Raw genomic sequence first — 18,338 nt, 5'->3', positions numbered from 1 at the left:
AGTCGGGGCCCAGGGCGCATGCCTGGTGTGCCCACCATTAAATCCGCCTCTGCATAGGGAAGGTATATTCCCCAACACACTTTTGTAAAATAGCCAAGTAAGGGGTTATGGAGTACAATGGACAAGGGACTCCTTGGAACGAAGAGTAAGCTCTAAGTGAAAAACTTTTTTTTTTCTTCTTTTCCAAGTGAGGGGAGGGGAGATAAGGGAGACAGACTCATGCATACACCCCAATTGGGATACACCCAGCAACCCTTGTCTGGGGCTATGCTTGCAACTGAGCTATTTTTAGCGTCTGAGGAGGAGGCTCCGCAGAGCTGTCCTCAGTGCCCCTGCCAATGTGCTCTGACAAATTGAGCCATGACTGTGGGAGGGGAAGAGAGAGAGAGAAGAAAAAAAGGGGGGGAGGAGGAGGAGAGATGGAGAGGGATATGGTCGCTTCTCGTTTGTGTCCTGGGGAATCAAACCCAGGACATCAACACACTGATGATGCTCTACCACTGAACCAACGGGCCAACACTGTGAAAAACTTTCCTTACCCTTCATACCACCTATCCCAGCAAGATTCTGGAATTATTATGGACACATGACTGCTATATTTTTTCCCTCCTATTTGTTCTTTTTTTGACTGAGGATTTATTTCATATTTTCTGTCCTTGCCTTTTTTAAAAAATAAACTTTTGGTTGGCTTCACCAGTAAACATGAGCACAGATTACTTTAGTAAAAATAAAAGTAACTAAAAGAGGCAGATTTATCATGACGTTAATGAAACAAGCTCCATCGGTCTCTTTCAATGCTCTAGGCAAGTGTGTCTTTCCACTACAATCTCACTGACCCTTAAGTTATTGCCAGCTGTCTTCATTTAGCAATAGATTTCAGGAACACTCTGATGATCCCTGACATCCTGTCATGAAGGTACAGGGCTAGAGGTTATAATGTGATGTGAACATATGGCTGGCACTGGAAGTGTGTGTGTACTGAGGTTTGAAACATGAGCCAGAAGTTAGTTGAGCTTGATAAGGTGGTGGTGCACTGGATAGAGCATTGGACTGGGACACGGAGGACCCAGGTTCGAAACCCCAAGGTTGCTGGCTTGAGCATGGGTTCATCCAGCTTGAGCGTGCGGTCTCTGGTTTGAGCATGGGCTCATAGACATGACCCAATGGTTGCTGGCTCGAGCCCAAAGGTCACTGGCTTGAAGCCCAATGTCGCTGGCTTGAGCCCAAGGTTGCTGGCTTGAGCAAGATATCATTTGCTTTGCTGTAGCTCCCCAGTCAAGGCATATATGAAAAAGCAATCAATGAACAACTAAGGAACCACAACGAAGAATTGATGCTTCTCAGCTCTCTCCCTTCCTGTCTGTCTGTCCCTCTCTCTGTCTCCCTCTCTGTCTCTGTCACACAAAAAAAGAAAAAAAAAAGAAAAAAAAAAAAGAAGCTAGTCTAGGGAAAATTCTTCTAATCGTCATATATGTAACTGTAAGCGGAAATTTTGGTTCTCATTGATGTCAAACCACAGTGGCAATTCTTGCCTGTTAGGAACATACTTAATTATGCAATGTGTATAATTTAAAATTCACCATTCATTTTATTTCTTTTCTATTTTAAAAATGGAAATCACATGAGATAGAATTAATCAGAATTCCTGCAGCAATATTACAAATAGCCTATATTATCTGTGTGATTTTTTTTATGCATTACAGCTATCAATAATAAATACAGCCTGGCCTGCAATGGTGCGGTGGATAAAGCATCAACCTAGAATGCTGAGGTCGTTGGTTTGAAACCCTGGGCTTGCCTGGTCAAGGCACATATGGGAGTTGATACTTCCTGCTCCTCCCCCACCCTTCCCTCTCTCTCTCTCTCTCTCTCTCTCTCTCTCTCTCTCTTTCCATCTCTCCTCTCTAAAATGAATAAATAAAATATTAAAAAAAATAATACATACCAAAAAAAATAATAAATACAAGTTGATCAACTATGCTAGAAACTAAAAACTAAATTAATTTTTGTCCTTTTATGGCTACATCATTTTTTTTTCTAAAGCCAAGCACTTTATTATTTTTTTTTAATTTATTCATTTTAGAGACAGAGAAAGAGGTAGATAGAGAGAGAGAGAAGGGGGAGGAGCAGGAAGCATCAACTCTCACATGTGCCTTGACTGGGCAAGCCCAGGGTTTTGAACTGGGAACCTCAGCATTCCAGAGCGACGCTTGATCCACTGTGCCACCACAGGTCAGGCACTTTTTGTCCTTTTAAAAAGTTATTTTAAAAATTACTGTCATAATACTGATTTCATAAGCTTGCTGTGACACTGAAATAGGGATAGGCATATAAAGCACCTGGGAACAAACCTATTCATATAGCAGGATCCCAGCAAAGGATATCTATTAAGCAAAAAAAAAACCCAAAACAACCCATCATATTAAGAGATAATCAAAGAGAATGCAGCCAAGAAATTTAGGGCAAAAGTGTTGGAGGTATGTTTGGCAGTTAATTAAATGTTATCTTTTTTGATTTTGTAATGATTGTGGTATTTACAGGCTTTTTATTTTTTATTTTATTTATTTTATTTTATTTACAGAGACAGAGAGAGAGTCAGAGTGAGGGATAGACAGGGACAGACAAACAGGAACGGAGAGATGAGAAGCATCAATCATTAGTTTTTTCGTTGCGCATTGCGACACCTTAGTTGTTCATTGATTGCTTTCTCATATGTGCCTTGACTGTGGGCCTTCAGCAGACCGAGTAACCCCTTGCTGGAGCCAGCGACCTTGGGTCCAAGCTGGTGAATTTTTGCTCAAACCAGATGAGCCCACGCTCAAGCTGGCGACCTCGGGGTCTCGAACCTGGGTCTTCCGCATCCCAGTCTGACGCTCTATCCACTGCACCACCACCTGTTCAGGCTTTACAGGCTTTTTAACACATGTAATTTGTTGTGACTTCTCAGTCTAAATAAATGCTCCATTTGACTTAATTTATATTTGTAATTTTTGTATTCATATTTCTCAAAAGGGCCCCCAAAACAGTAAAAGCTTTGTACTTCACAAAATGTGGATTTTTCTCTGAATTAAAAATACTACAGTCTGACCAGGAGGTGGCACAGTGGGTAGAGCATCGGACTGGGACACAGAAGACCCACAGAGGACCCACAAAACCCTGAGGTCGCTGGCTTGAGCATGGGCTCACAAGCTTGAGTGCGGGGTCGCTGGCTTGAGCGTGGGATAATAGACATGACCCCATGGTCACTGGCTTGAGCCCAAAGGTTACTGGCTTGAAGCCTAAGGTTGCTGGCTTGAGCCCAAGGTCGCTGGCCTGAGCAAGGGGTCATTCACTCTGATGTAGCCCCTGGTCAAGGCAAATATGAAAAAGTGATCAAAGAACAACTAAGGAGCTGCAACGAAGAATTGATGCTTCTCATCTTGCTCCCTTCCTGTCTGTCCCTCTCTCTGACTCTATCTCTCTGTCTGTCAAAAAAAAAAAAAAATACTACATATATATCCATATATCAATGCAAGTTCCTATTCTTTTAATTGACCTGAGATAGAGAGTGTTGTATGTAGACACAGAAGAGCAGTTTTCAGAATCAAAGCCTTCTTAAACATTAAGTGGTTAGACTTAACAGAAATTTACAGGAATGAAAATGTCCAAAGCAGGGGAAACTTTGGGTAAATAATTTAATTTTGAAGGAGGAAACTTTAGACACCATTTAGTTTGTAACCTGAATTTATCTTGGCTGCCTTATGGCCAGTCTCCATGTAATATGGTATTCAGAAGACACACAAGTTTGATATCCAAAAAATAAATGAGATGTAATTGGGATTTTTAGGGGAGGTTTTTAAAGAGGCACCAAAGGGGAAAAATATACTGCAACATAATGTTTTTTGGGGTTTTAAAATTTTTTATTTATTCATTTTAGAGAGGAGAGAGGAGAGAGAGAAAGAGAGAGGTGGGAGGAGCAGGAAGCATCAACTCCCATATGTGCCTTGACCAGACAAGTGCAGGATTTCGAACTGGTGACCTCAGTGTTTCAGGTCGATGCTTTATCCACTGCACCACCCCAGGTCAGGCCTACTGCAACATAATGTTTAACAATTCTTTCAAACATCTAATTCTTCTCAGATCCTCTCATCATGACACCTGTTACCTTATATTTCTTATCTTTCTTCTTCATTTTGTTCTTCCCCTGTAACTCTTTCTAGGATGACTTGTTCTCCCCTTTCTGACTCAGTTCTTTATTTCTCTACAGATCAGTTTAGTTCCTGAGCACCTTAAGACCTCCTCTTTATTACTCTGATCCACACAATCAAGTCCCAAGAGGGACTTTGAAAACTACAAAAAGGTCTTTAGAAGGATGGAGAATAGGGGTGGGTGGGAGAGGGTAGAGGAAGATAAAGGCTGTGTATACTTATATATTTTGATTTTAAGTCCAGTCCACTTTATTCATTTGAAAATGAATAAAGTGAGGCCCAAATAAGTTTAGTGACTTGACATTCACCTATTGAGTAACACGGAGTTGGACCTAGAACTCAGGCTTACTTTGTTGTAGTTCCCTACTAGGCAATCCTATGATCTACTCTAGAAGGGGTCGCTTTACATTCCCGGTGGAAAGAACACCAGAGTAAGTTAAGAAGCCTGGGTTCTTGCTCGGCTTCTACCAGGCTCCATGACCTTGGGTAGATCATATCTTTTCTAAGGCTCAGTGTCCAACTTATCCGGGAGGCAAGTTGAACTTTTGGGTCCTGTCCTAACATTCCTTGTTTTTGGTTGTCTTGGTCTGTAGCAGTAGTAGCTTCGAGCTAGTCAAGAAGACATGCCCCGATCTGTTCTTCACCCTACTGGGGCAGAAGGTGACTCCGGGGAAGAAGGGATCTTTTCCTGCACTTCGTTGCCTCTTTAGTGTCCTACTAATATAAACAGGGTGACCACCTCCTCATAGGGCCCGATCCAGACTTGAGCTTCCAGGGACTCCGTAGAGAAAGGATCCTTCCATGCTCCTGAGGATTCCACGCTGCAAGCCCCTCCTTATCCTCGGCCATTTGAAACCAGACACAGGTCCCAGGTCCTTCGCAGGCCCACTGCGCAAGCGCAGCCACCAGTCCCGCGCAAAGAGGGAGGAATCCCAGGCCCAGGCAAGGTGAGAAGGAAAGGCCGCCAAGACCCCGCCTTCGTGTCGTCACGTGGGAGGCGGAGTCGGAAACGTGACGGCGTGCGCGGGGGCGGAGCTATCGCTGCGCGCGGGCGCGGGGGCGGGGCGCGGCGCGGCGCTCGCGGCTGCTGCCTGGGAGGGAGGCTGGGCAGACGGCGAAGCGGCGCGGCTCTCAATCTGACGGGGAAGTGGCCCTGGCGGCCGCAGCTGACTACCCCGAGGCGGACGGACGGACCGACGGACAGGCAGACGACGGGCGCAGGGGCTGGGAGCCGAGGCAGGCGACTTAAAAGAAGGAGCGGGTCAGGCTCAGCGTCGGCCACTCTGTCGGTCCGCTGAATGAAGTGCCCGCCCTGCTGAGCCCCGAGCCCGGCGCTTTCCCTGCAAGATGGACGGTTTCGCCGGCAGCCTCGGTGAGTACGGCTGGGAAATCCTCCCTGTCCTGCTCAGGGTGGTAACATTGTTCCTTCTACACGCAGCCCAGGCCCTGCTCTCCACCCTGCCCCCCGGGATGGCCGTAGTTCCACTGCACATGTTCCCCTCGAGGCTGCCGCCCCTCTACAGCCTCCGGTGGATTCCGAACCCCTCCCCCCTTGCCCAGCCATCCTCTGTAAGCCCCTGCTTTCCTCTCAGCGCCCCCTTCAGTGCCTGGCCCTCCTTTCCCCGAAGTGGGAACCCCTTCTCTTAGGCCCCAGGAGCTGGTACACCCCTCCACATAAACTCACGGCTCCCCCTCGGACCCACCTTCAAGGTTGGGACACCCCTGCTCCTTCTCAGGGTACAACATTCCTTCCTTTTTTCACACACCGAACTCTCAGAGTGGGGACACTCCTTTCCCACGCAGAGGCTGCTTTTTAGTATAGGGGACCCCCCATTTCTTCTCAGAAGGGGATCCCCCCAAGTCTTGACTCTAAAGTTGGAGACTTCTTGCATCTCTCAGAAATTGACAACTTCACTTCTCCGAACACTTTACAGTGGTGGAGAGAACGAGAAACACTGAAGCATCACTTGCCTAATACAGACAAGGAAGAGGTGCATCTGTGTTCGGGGACCCTCTTTAAGAAGAATGAAAGCAGAAGTATTTTCTGGCTCTGCAAGCATGCTGGGGAGAAATAATCCTGCCCAATGAATGCATAGGAAAGGGGGCCTCTGTCAGGGAAAGAAAGGATTCTCCATTTTTGGAATATGTTGTCTTTGTGGAATGGAGAAAGGGAAGAGGTTATTAAGCAGGCTCAAGTATCCTTTGTGTCCCCTTTCACCCAAATAAAGGTAGTAAATTTTGTAACTGGCTAAGGGAATCAGAACTCGAGGCTGGTATTCAGGGCCCTATAACCTGCGTCTGGAATTACTATTCTTTGAGGCCACTGCAATCTGGTTACTGTAAAAATTGAGCTCAGTTGTTATGATCGTGAGAGAAACCGTTTCTGCTTTGGCTGATACTGCAGTTATGTGATACCTGTTGCTGGATTTGTATTTTTAGTATTATATTTGGAGGTAGCTTGTATTCAAAGGTCTTTCTTTGCATTTCTTGATAAATCCCTAGTTGTTTCATGTTCACAGATCAGTCCATGATCTGGCCATAGGCCACACTTTATTCAGACATACTGGGATTAGGTGGATTTTTAACTCTAAAGTAGAAGAGTAAGTCCAAGAGTAACGGACCCATTATAAGTATTAAATAGTAAAAACCATGATATTTGCCCTTTCTTTGGGAAGAAAATAACTGCACACATTAGAGTGCTTTGAGAGTGAAATCCTAAAATAGGCAACTGAGTGTTCCTCTTTCCTCCCCAAAGGCACCTGTTGTCCATTATCTAACCTTTGATGTTTTATAATTCCTTACATAGTGAAGTTGTTTTATTCTTGGGCTTCTTTTAAAGAGACATCAACTTTTCATTGCCTTTTCTTTTTCTTTGCCTCCTGCCTGAATTTATTTGCCAGTTATATTGGACTGAAAGACTTGTCTTATATGGTCACAAATGGGTGATCATATACTAGAACAAAAACTGTCTTGAGGCATGTTTGGTTGGGGAGGGCTGAGCTGTCGTCCCCGCTCTGTTGGCTCTTCAGCCTATAGGTATGGTGGAATCACTGCTCACAGTAGAGTGAGCTGTTCTGCTTCTCTCCTGTTGGTTCTATGGACTTCTGGAAGGCTTGTCAAAGCTTCCTCTTCTGTAAGTGTTTTGGGGGAGTCTTTCTCACAAGTTGGGGCACTAAGGTTTATTTTGAACTTGTGGATATGCCTTGTTAAATAACTTTGTCCCTTTTTACCAATTCATGAGTCGACCTATGTGAAAGACAAAAATGAAGATGAATTTCAGTTTGGGCTCCTGCGTTTCATAAAGTGCTTTAGAGCTGACCCCAGTATTGGATATTTTTTCTTACTCATTTGATGCTATCCTTTGGATGGTACATTGGTGAAAGTTTTCCTTCTTTAGACATGGTGTTGATCAGGACCAGAGGTGATCAGCTGGTCTCAAAAGTGAGGAACCTGTGTCAGCAGAGAGGGGAGGAAATGGTTCCTGGCGGTATTTCTGGAGCTGCTCCTGATGAAGATACTTCTCAGGAGGAGCACTGTGCTTTCTCTTTCTGTCCCCCTTGTAAGAGTAAAACTAGGCCCCATCTTAATTGAAACCTTAAAGGGTCCGAGAGGGGGAGGGGCAGTGCTGGTATATTTTACTGGTAGCCTTAAAGCAGAGCTGTCCTCAGCTCTTGCCATATTGCTTGTTTCTGTTCCCTGCAGTTCATTAGTCTAGAGCTGAAAGTTACATAGATCTTTATTTTATCATCAGGAGAGCCATGAATGTAAAGGCAAGCACTTGTGTTGCCGTAGATGTTTAAAAACTTTTATTTAACTAAACAAGAATTCAGAACGTGAAGTTCTGGGGTCACAAGTATTGAAAGAGTTTATTCTCAAGGGAGCGTATGTGCGTATCTCCTTTCTTATACTAGGTGGGTTCTTAAAATATGTGAGAAAACTATATTTTTATAAGCAGAGAAGTTGAATGCTTTATGAACAAAATGATTATTTAAGGGAATCTTTAGTGAATCACTTTGTAAGTGAAAAACTTAAAATTTAAACTGTACCCTTGATTGTTTAAATAAGGAAAGCACTCTCATAAGTGCATTTTATAAAATGTCTAATGGCAATTAAAAATGTGTTTAGTGTTTTTTGAAATCATTGAGAGGAATGTTAAGTGACTGACGGTGTTAACACGTGCCACATTGAAATTATATACTGGTTGTATAACTTTTGTTTTACATAAAAACAACTAAAGGATGCTTTTAATCTCTGCAGCTGATGAATTTTAGTCAACTTGGTTGGCAGGTGCTTGTACTCTGGAGTTTCCTTTAGGTTAGTATCCTTTAGTTCATGAATTATGGTAATTAAAAATAGGAGTGCTTTGGAAAAAGATTTTTTAAGACTTAGTTGGGGGGGGTACCGTAAACAATCCATCTTGATGTTGTGCTTTTAAATCACTATATATGTATACACATGTACAAAATGTGTCTGCAGTATACAGTATATGTTAAATCTCAGGTGTATGTGCAAAAGTACAAAACTTAACATAGCTTTTTTATTGATTTTTATAAGGCAGGGCTTAGGTGCATTTCATCCTTGGTCTTTCTAATGTCCTTTTTTTTTTCCTTAATAAAGACTGTAATTTTAGGTGTTTTACCTTGGAATTTAATAGGGGTTAATAAGTGTTTACACTTGAAAGCGAACATATAGTTAACTTCAATATGTCAGTTTTAACGGTTTCTGCTCTGAAGATTAAAAAAAAATCCAAAACCGAACTTAAGAACTTCTTTTTAATGAAAAATTGTAATGAATAAAATTGTAGGGTTAGTATCTATAAGAAATGTAACATTCTGGATACAGGGTTTATGAATAAACACTATTCTTCAATATATGAAATTGAATCATAGTATTAGAACTATGATTCTTATTTCATATACTCTTGCTTTCTTAAAGGAATAATGCAGTTTGTAATTTTTACATATTAATCTAATTTAACATTATTTGGGGAATATTTCTTTTAATTTCTTATTAATTGTCTCTTGAGGGGCTGAAGATAGGCTTAAGTTATATAACATGCCGTAAGTAGTAACTCTTATGTGGTCACTACAGCATCTATAGCATGCATTAGCTAGAGTACATGTACATGGATTAACACCTATTTTATGACCAGTACTGTGTTTGGTTCTTATGGGAAAGGCCAATATATCAGACAGGCTTGCCTTTTAGGAGCTTACTATCTGGTTTTAAATAGATATCTTGAGATATTTAAGCATAAAGTACCAGAAACAGGAGTAGAGTCAGGGAAGCACCATTTAGAACAGGGGTCCCCAAACTTTTTACACAGGGGGCCAGTTCACTGTCCCTCAGACTGTTGGAGGGCCGGACTATAAAAAAAACTATGGCCCTGGCTGGTTGGCTCAGCGGTAGAGCGTCGGCCTAGCGTGCGGAGGACCCGGGTTCGATTCCCGGCCAGGGCACACAGGAGAAGCGCCCATTTGCTTTTCCACCCCTCCGCCGCGCTTTCCTCTCTGTCTCTCTCGTCCCCTCCCACAGCCAAGGCTCCATTGGAGCAAAGATGGCCCGGGCGCTGGGGATGGCTCTGTGGCCTCTGCCCCAGGCGCTAGAGTGGCTCTGGTCGCAACATGGCGACACCCAGGATGGGCAGAGCATCGCCCCCTGGTGGGCAGAGCGTAGCCCCTGGTGGGCGTGCCGGGTGGATCCCGGTCGGGCGCATGTGGGAGTCTGTCTGACTGTCTCTCCCTGTTTCCAGCTTCAGAAAAATGAAAAAAAAAAAAACAACTATGAACAAATCCCTATGCACACTGCACATATCTTATTTTAAAGTAAAAAAACAAAACGGGAACAAATACAATATTTAAAATAAAGAACAAGTAAATTTAAATCAACAAACTGACCGGTATTTCAATGGGAACTATGCTCCTCTCACTGACCACCAATGAAAGAAGTGCTCCTTCTGGAAGTGCGGCGGGGCGGATAAATGGCCTCAGGGGGCTGCATGCGGCCCGCGGGCCGTAGTTTGGGGACCCCTGATTTAGAATGCTGTGCAGTGTACCAAGCATGTAACTTCTAAGAGAGCATTTGGAAATGGCTAAATTTATCTCTATAGATCCTGGCTTTTTAAAACAATGAAGTAATTTATTTAGCAGTTCAACTATTAGGGAATAATATTACTAGGTCTTTTTCTGCATCTGTTTAAGTTTGAATAACATGGGAAAAGTACTACATTAATTTTATGTATATCAGTCCATTTCTGTAATATGTAAGACTTCAGTGTTTGTTCATAAGAAATTTGAGAACATTTTCATTTTAAAGTAGATGGATTCTAAGACATTAAAAAGGTAAGGAAATCAACTACTTCATCAGTTATTGCCTCCATTTGGAAGATTCCCAAACTAGAGTATATTTCTAAATCTGTGTGTGCTCTTTTGTTCTATAGTTTTAGCTGTCTCAGACTATTATGCCTTAACTTTGTTTATTCATGTGTAGTTTACAGCTTTATCTAATTTAATCTGTACACTAACCTGGGGAGAGAAGAAATTCCCCTTATATAGAGGAGGAAGCTGAGGTTCAGAGAGTTTGCTAGTTTTTAAAAGACTATTTTAATCCAGATTTTTTTCTTCTTTTTTTGGGGGGCGGGGGAGACTAACTTTTATGTTTATATTTAGGTTATTTTAAATAACGAAAACAGTACAAAAGAAGAAAAAAATTTTTCTTATTTCCAGCTCATCTGTAATGCATCTGATGTTAACAAGTTGATATACTTGTTTTTAGTCTTTTTCTATGCCTAGTTTTTTACATAGCTAAAATCATACTGTAGATAGAAGTTTGCACTCTGGTTTTTCATTGGATCCTAACCATTTTTTAATTTTACACTTGAACTTAGATTTTTCTGATGTCCAATATTCTTTTCCCTACCCCATTACTGACTTTTCTTAACCAACTGTTACATCAAATCTAACATACCTGAATCTGACTACTCTTCTGTTTCTTTTTCTTATTTTCCACTGTCTCTATTACCCAGCCTTGAATTCTCAGAATCATGTTTGATTCCTTGCCATTTTTTACCTATCACATTAAAATCTCTTCTAAGACTTGTCAATTCTTGTCACCTTTTCTCATCTCTTACTTGCCTTTTCACCACCACAGTTCACATACTTACTGTTCCATATTTGATTATTGATAGCCTCAAGAACCTACACCTGTTCAATGCAAGGAGAAGGGGGGTGCTGTAGATTAATCTTCTTAAAGCAGTGCTTTGATTATGCTATTCATTCTCTCAGATTGCTTTATTGCCTTAACGACTAATATGAAACACTTGAGCCTTGTTCTTAAGGTCCTCTATTATCTGTTTCTGCTGTCTTAGTATGTTCTGGCCAAAATGACGTATTTCTTGTTTTCCTAAATTTGTTTGGTAATTTCCCATCCCTGTGGTTATTGCCAGTACCCTTTAAGGCCCAACTCAAATAATTCCTTTCTAAACACCCTTCCTTATTTGTTCCTTTCATTTCCAGCCTAAAGAATTTACCCTTGAACTTTTAACATAGGAGCACTTTTAGGGCACTTATCACTGAGCATCTCTTCTTATGAGGTATAAATAATAATTACAAGTCTTAAAATTATTCTGGGTCTCATATCTTCTGCCAAATTATAAACCTGTTGAAGGCTGACACTCTCATGTGTCTTTGAAATCTCACAGCAGAGCAGTGCAGATTTCATGATCCAGTAAAATTTGAGGAAGATATTAGGGGACCAGTATATCATTGGCAACTTAAACCTTCACTTCACCATTGTTTCGTAAGAGAAATAACTTTGAAGACTTCAAAAACTTGGAGTTTATTTAACTTAATTATCATACACAATCTCAGAATAGAGTCCTTTAAAAAATTAAGTAACTCATATGCTCTTCTATTTTTCTCATTTCATCTAAAATGAGTGAAAACTTGCCAGATTTTGCTGGCAATCTGATAAAGAGCTCTGTGCCAGGTTCTAGGGTAGTGTTTTTCAAGTGTATGACCTATTATTATGGATTTAGGAATCGATTTATTTGGGGTCAAGACCAAAACTAAAAAGAATGAGGAAGAGGAAAGGATAAGAGAAAGAATATAAAAAACCTGTACTTCACATGATATTCTTCAAGAAACTTTTCAGTTTTATATTTTTGTTTTAGAATTACAATGTGAAATTTATTTCTTACTGTGGGTCACAATCAGATGAAAGATACACTTTTAGTGGCTAATCATATCTTAGACTAGATGAGAGGCTGACATATACGTGAAAAAGGAATAATCAGAGGTAGTTATAATGAATGTGTTCTCTGTCTTTGAAGTTTTTAGAATCTGAATATAATGATTAAAATATAGTTAATAAAAATAGCAGCCAAAATACATCTGTAGTTCTAGAATAAGTTTAATTGAGGCCAACTCATATGCTGAAATATGGTCTTATACAACGGATATGCTAGGGTGTGTTGTTTACTTTGCAAAAGGATTTTTTTTTTGCAAAATAATGCACCATATTGTGTTTTTCGCTTTACCGATGAAGTTGTCTTTTTCTTGACTGGTTCTCTACTCTTGAGCTATTTGAAATGTATCTAGTCTTTAAGGCATGGCTCAAGTACTCTCTCTCTCTCTCTCTTCTTTTTTTTTGAAGCTGTGCCTGATTATTCTAGTCTTGTGTGCATTCCATTGCAGTATGGTGCTCCTCAAGTGGAGGAGATTGGGAGCTTACACCTAAGGGATCTGGGAATATAGCCAGAAGTTGGAGTTTATTTAACTTAAAAATTCATATGATCATTTCACAGCTATTATAATAAGGATTGGTTCAGACAGGAATCATTGATAGATGCTAAATCTAGGGCATGTTTTGATGAGGATCAGGATGTTTGTATGGTCTTAAGTATCTCCTTATATATTGCTTATTAGTTGCAAGGGGGAAAAATAGTAACACTACACAGTAGTGAAATCAGATAACACCTTGAGTGCATGATCAAAATAAATAGCACCAGTGGACATTGTGTGCCTCTGAATGTGATGCCCTGAGAACACATCACTTAGATAGTTCTCCAGCCAGGAATGCATAATCTGAATCTAATCATTAGGAAACATTGAATTCCAAATGGGGAACATCTATTTTTTAAAAGGGTGGGGAGATTATACTTTTAAAAAAGATATTAATGTTATAAAGACAAAGAAGGGCAGTGGAAATGTTCCAGATTAAAGAAGACTAAAGAAATATGATAACTACTTGAAATACCTGATCCTAGACTGGATCTTGTATTAGCCGGGGATAATGCTATAAGGATGATATTGGATCATTGAGCAAAATGAGAAAGTGGATAGTAGATTAGCTAACAGCATTGGATTAATACTAAATTTACTGAAGTTGATAACTATCCTTCATTTAATATTTTAATTTATTTATTTTGAGAATATGTTAATTCTTTGGCAGTACACACTGAAATTTTTAGGGGAAAAGGGCCATGATACATGTAAGTTACTCTTAAATTGTTCAGAAAATTATATAATATATAAATGTGTTTAATTATGTACATATAAATGCATGTCTGTATACATGGCCATTATATAGAGGGAGGGAGAGAAGAAGGATGGGAGGATGCTGGAGTGCAAATAAAGCAAATGAGTAAAATGGTAATAATTGGTGAATTTGGTAAAAACTATGATGTTCTTTGTACTATTCTTGTTCCGACAGCTTTCCTGTAGGCTTGAAATTACTTTCAACTGAAAAGTTTTTTAAAAATCACATTAACTTTACATACTATTCCATAACAGCATTTTTAAAATATGGAAATAGAAATATGTCTTGTCTCAGAAAATTCCAGGCAAACTCTTGAGATAAACTGTGGCTCCCAAGAATATGTTCCATGTATATCATGTGGTTTTCTTTTATCCCTAGGCCTCAGTTTGGGAAACATGCCTCTGGGCCAGAGGCAGCTGTAGTTCAAATTTAGCCGGCAGACATGTTTTGTTTGGCTCTTTTGAGTGTTTTAAGGATTGGGAAATTTCACATAAAAATCTGGATCTTTGGTTTCTCTTCAAAAATGGAATGATCTTGCCTCTTTGCGTTGCATTCCATAGATGACATATATATATACTAAGCAGTGTGTTAGGTGAGCAACCTCAGTCCCTCCCTTACGCATAGTTTGTTTCAGGTATTTATCTTATTATCTGGCTTCTATAGGCATATGTTTGCAGCCTCTACCTAGCCCAAGAGGTGGTGGAGGTGTCTGTTCTCTTTATGCTCTTAATAACTCTTAATAATTTCAATTTCAGCAATTAAATTGCTGAACTGATGCCGTCTCTTGCTAACATTTTAGTGTGTATATCCTATAAACAAAGAAATTCTACATAACCATACTAAATAACCAAGAAAATCAGGAAATTGATATTGATGCATTACTATCTAATGCTCAGACCCATGCGCATTTTGCTAATTGTGTTAATAGTTCTTTTATAGTGAAAGGGTTCAGTTGTAATCAAGTGTTGGATTTAGCTGTCCTGTCTCATTAGTCTGCTTCAATCTGAAACAGTTCCTTAGTCTTTCCTTGGGTTTCTTGACCTTGACGTTTTGCAAGATTACAGGGCAAGTTGTTTTGTAGAATGTCCCTAAATTTGATGTTTCCTCCTTATTAATACAAGTTATATATCTTTGGCACTGATGCCACAGAAAAGTAAAGTTGTATTTTGTCTCATTGTATCCTGTCAGATGCACACAATTTTGATTTGTCCCATTACTAGTGATGTCTGTTTTGATCATTGTATGATATTAAGGTTGCGTCTGCCAGGCTTCTCCACTGTAAAATTACTTAAAAAAATTTTTTTAATTCTGTTTCTTGTTAGACCTTCAGTTTATTGGTTTATTTATATCTGTATGGACTCAGGTATTCTATTTTTTTCCAATAGATAATAAACCATTACTGTTTATTTTGAAGCTCAGAGTGTTTTTGTTTTGGCTATTGGGTGCCCATTCATGCTGGCTTCTGCATTGCTTTGACATGGTCCTATAATTTTTTGATGACCTCCTTGCCTTTTGGCATAAGGAGATGATTCAGGTGCACACATCAGTCCGTAATCACATGCATACAAGTTTATATAATTTTAAGTAGGGTTCATGTTTTGAATTAAGTCATTTTAAGATAGTGAACATTTTTTTATGGTTCTTTTGTAATTTTGTAACTCCATAATATTTTATCTTACAGTTAAACATTGTGTTAAACACATGGACTAGATCATTAATGTAAATTAGTTTGAAGGTATTTGCTGTCAGTGAGAAATCATTCAGTATATTTCTTACTATACTGTTTCTATATTTAAATAATCAGCAGTTATCTTAAAGAGCAAGGTACTGTTAGGTGGTGTGTGTCTGAGGGAGTTGGTTAAAAGAAAATATATTTCAGCAGCAATATCAACCATGTTTTCTTCCACTTAAAATACAATGTGTCCATAAAGTCATGGTGCACTTTTTTTTTTTAGATTTTATTTATTCATTATAGAGAGGGGAGAGAGAGAGAGAGAAGGGGGAGGAGCAAGAAGCATCAACTCCCATATGTGCCTTGACCAGGTAAGCCCAGGGTTTTGAACCGGCAACCTCAGCGTTTCCAGGTTGACGCTTTATCCACTGCGCCACCACAGGTCTGGCCAATGGTGCACTTTTGACTGGTCACAGGAAAGGAACAAAAGATGACAGAAATGTGAAATCTGCACCAAATAAAAGAAACTCTCCCAGTTTCATACCTATTTAGTGCAGTTTGATGTGGGCTCACGCACAGATTTTTTTAGGGCTCCTTAGGTAGCTATCTCATATAGCCTCTACAGACTGGTCACTGATTGATGACCTACCAGAACGGGGTTTCTCCACCAAACTGCTGGTTTCCTTCAACTGCTTATCCCTCCAAGTAATGTTATTCCTATGTGGTGGCGCTTCGTTATAAATGCGCCGATATTCACGGTGCACTTTGGTCACGGATTCAAATTTAACGAGCCACAGAACACACTCAACTTTCCTCTGTACCGTCCACATCTCGACTTGCATGGCCGTGGGCTGCTGCGCTGTATACATGGTGTTACGACATCATCTGCGCATGCGCACATGCTGCCACATCATCCTACAGAAACTGGGTTTTCCTTTTATTTGGTGCAGATTTCACATTTCTATCATCTTTTGTTGCTTTCCTGTGACCGGTCAAAAGTGCACCATGACTTTATGGACACACTGTATTTTGACCATCTTCCTTTCCCAGCAGATGTAATCTTTAATACATTATTATTTGGACATCTGGTCTTCTTAAACTGTGTGTATTGAACATAATTTAACTTATTCTTGATGACTGGTGGTGGTTATTAGGAGCATTAGACGTGGTGCCTTCAAGAGCTGTTTGTGTAGGGCTGTTTGTTCCACACGCTAAATGACTCTAGACAGTTACACCTGTCTTCCTTGCTGTTGTTTGTCATCTAGTGTCAGTGTGCTTTACCCTTTCCTATCATTTTATTTATTTATTTTGAATCTCATAATTTTTGAGCCTATATCTCTTGAAAAATGGGACCCTTTTTTCATATTAGACCTAAAGTTTGACAGTAATTTCTTAATGTCACATATTCCTGATTTTCTCATAAGTGTCACTTTACAGTGGTTTAAGTCAGAATTTAAATAAGATTTATACATTGCATATGGTTGCTGTGCCTCTTAAGACTTTTAATCTTGGCCTGACCAGACGGTGGTGCAGTGGATAGAGCATCGGACTGTGACGCGACGACCCAGGTTTGAAACCCCGAGGTTGCCAGCAGGCTCATCTGGCTTGATCAAGGCTTGCCAGCCTGAGTCCAAGGTCCCTGGCTTGAGCAAGGGGTTACTCGGTCTGCTGTAGCCCCGTGGTCAAGGCACATAGGAGAAAGCAATCAGTGAACAACTAAGGTGCCACAACAAAGAATTGATGCTTCTCATCTCTTTCTCTGTCACAAGAAAAAAAAAGATTTCTAATCTTATTCATTTCCTTTTTCTTTTTTCCTTTGCAATTTGTTAGAGAAACCAGACCTTTTGTCTATACAGTTTAATACAAGCACTGATTATATCCTTTGATGTTGTTTAACATCTTTCCTTGTCTTCTATATACCCTATAAATGGAATCTTAATGGATTTAAAAATATATATATTTGGTGTATTTCTTTCTGCTACCATTACTCTTACTTTTTAATGCTCAGATTTTTCCATCTTTGGCTTGTGGGAGCATATTCAAATTGATTCCTGAATCCTGATCCTAGTGGTTTTTGCTGGCTTCCTTGCTTTCTGATATGACAAGATGTTCAAACTTTTCTTTTACGCATTCTGGTTTAATTCTACAATTAACTTTTTCTCTAAGAAGTTGTGGTTCCTTTTGGCACAAGATGTTATTCTAGACTGTAGAGGTGCTCATTGTTACTGGATTAGTTATTGTTTCTAGTCTCTTTTTTTTAATTTCCAATTTTAAATCTGTTGAGGGCTGGGAAACCAGATAAGAAGCTGGTTTGACTTATATAAGGATTGTTTTGAACCTCAAAAAGGAAGAACCCAGAGTTCAAGGCCTGTATATATTTAAATTGTATGGTTTCACACCTACAGGGGCAGGATCATAACTAATAAATATTGCTAATGTTGATCATACTGTGAATAACAGGATACCAGATGTTCCTCAGAGTAAGAGAATAGATTTCTGAATGAGGCCCTTAAAATAAATGCATGAGCTTTTAGTTTGCAAATTTCATGATATGTATATGTTTTAAATTATAGACCATCTATGCTCCCTGTATTTTCTTTTGTTAAGGTTGTCTTTCTTTTGTTTCTCTTGTTGTATCAGTGAGTGTTAGTATATTATAGAGTCAAATTATGCTGTATTATATCTGCTGTATTCCATAATAAGAATGCACTTTTTTTCCTTAAAGAATTTTTTTTCTGAGAATGTACTTTTTCTGACTTTCCAAAATTGATGCCTTCCTGTTTTAAAAGAAGAACTATTAGGGTTGATAGCTGATATTTTTCTTTAAACCATATTTTTACTCTTGCATACTGGTCTTGAAGTGACTGTCTTATGTTGATCTTTAAGTAATATTAGTATCCTGGTCTTTAACTGACAACGTCAGAGCAAATGACAAAATTTGT

The 18,338-nt window shown here is 39.8% G+C and overlaps 1 protein-coding gene across 1 annotated transcript in view; it reads left to right on the top strand.

Annotated features, from left to right (window-relative positions):
* Positions 1-5,270: 5,270 nt before the first annotated feature.
* The window catches only part of EML4 (EMAP like 4), a 154,772-nt gene continuing 141,704 nt past the window's right edge, over positions 5,271-18,338 (top strand). Inside the window, exon 1 of the mRNA XM_066378395.1 lies at positions 5,271-5,559. Within this exon, the coding sequence (XP_066234492.1) occupies positions 5,535-5,559 (25 nt within the window). The 5' untranslated portion in view covers positions 5,271-5,534. The remainder of the gene's footprint in view (positions 5,560-18,338) is intronic.

The sequence above is a fragment of the Saccopteryx leptura genome, chromosome 3, assembly GCF_036850995.1.
Source record: "Saccopteryx leptura isolate mSacLep1 chromosome 3, mSacLep1_pri_phased_curated, whole genome shotgun sequence".
NCBI lineage: Eukaryota > Metazoa > Chordata > Mammalia > Chiroptera > Emballonuridae > Saccopteryx > Saccopteryx leptura.
This window is presented reverse-complemented; position numbering and strand designations above follow the sequence as displayed.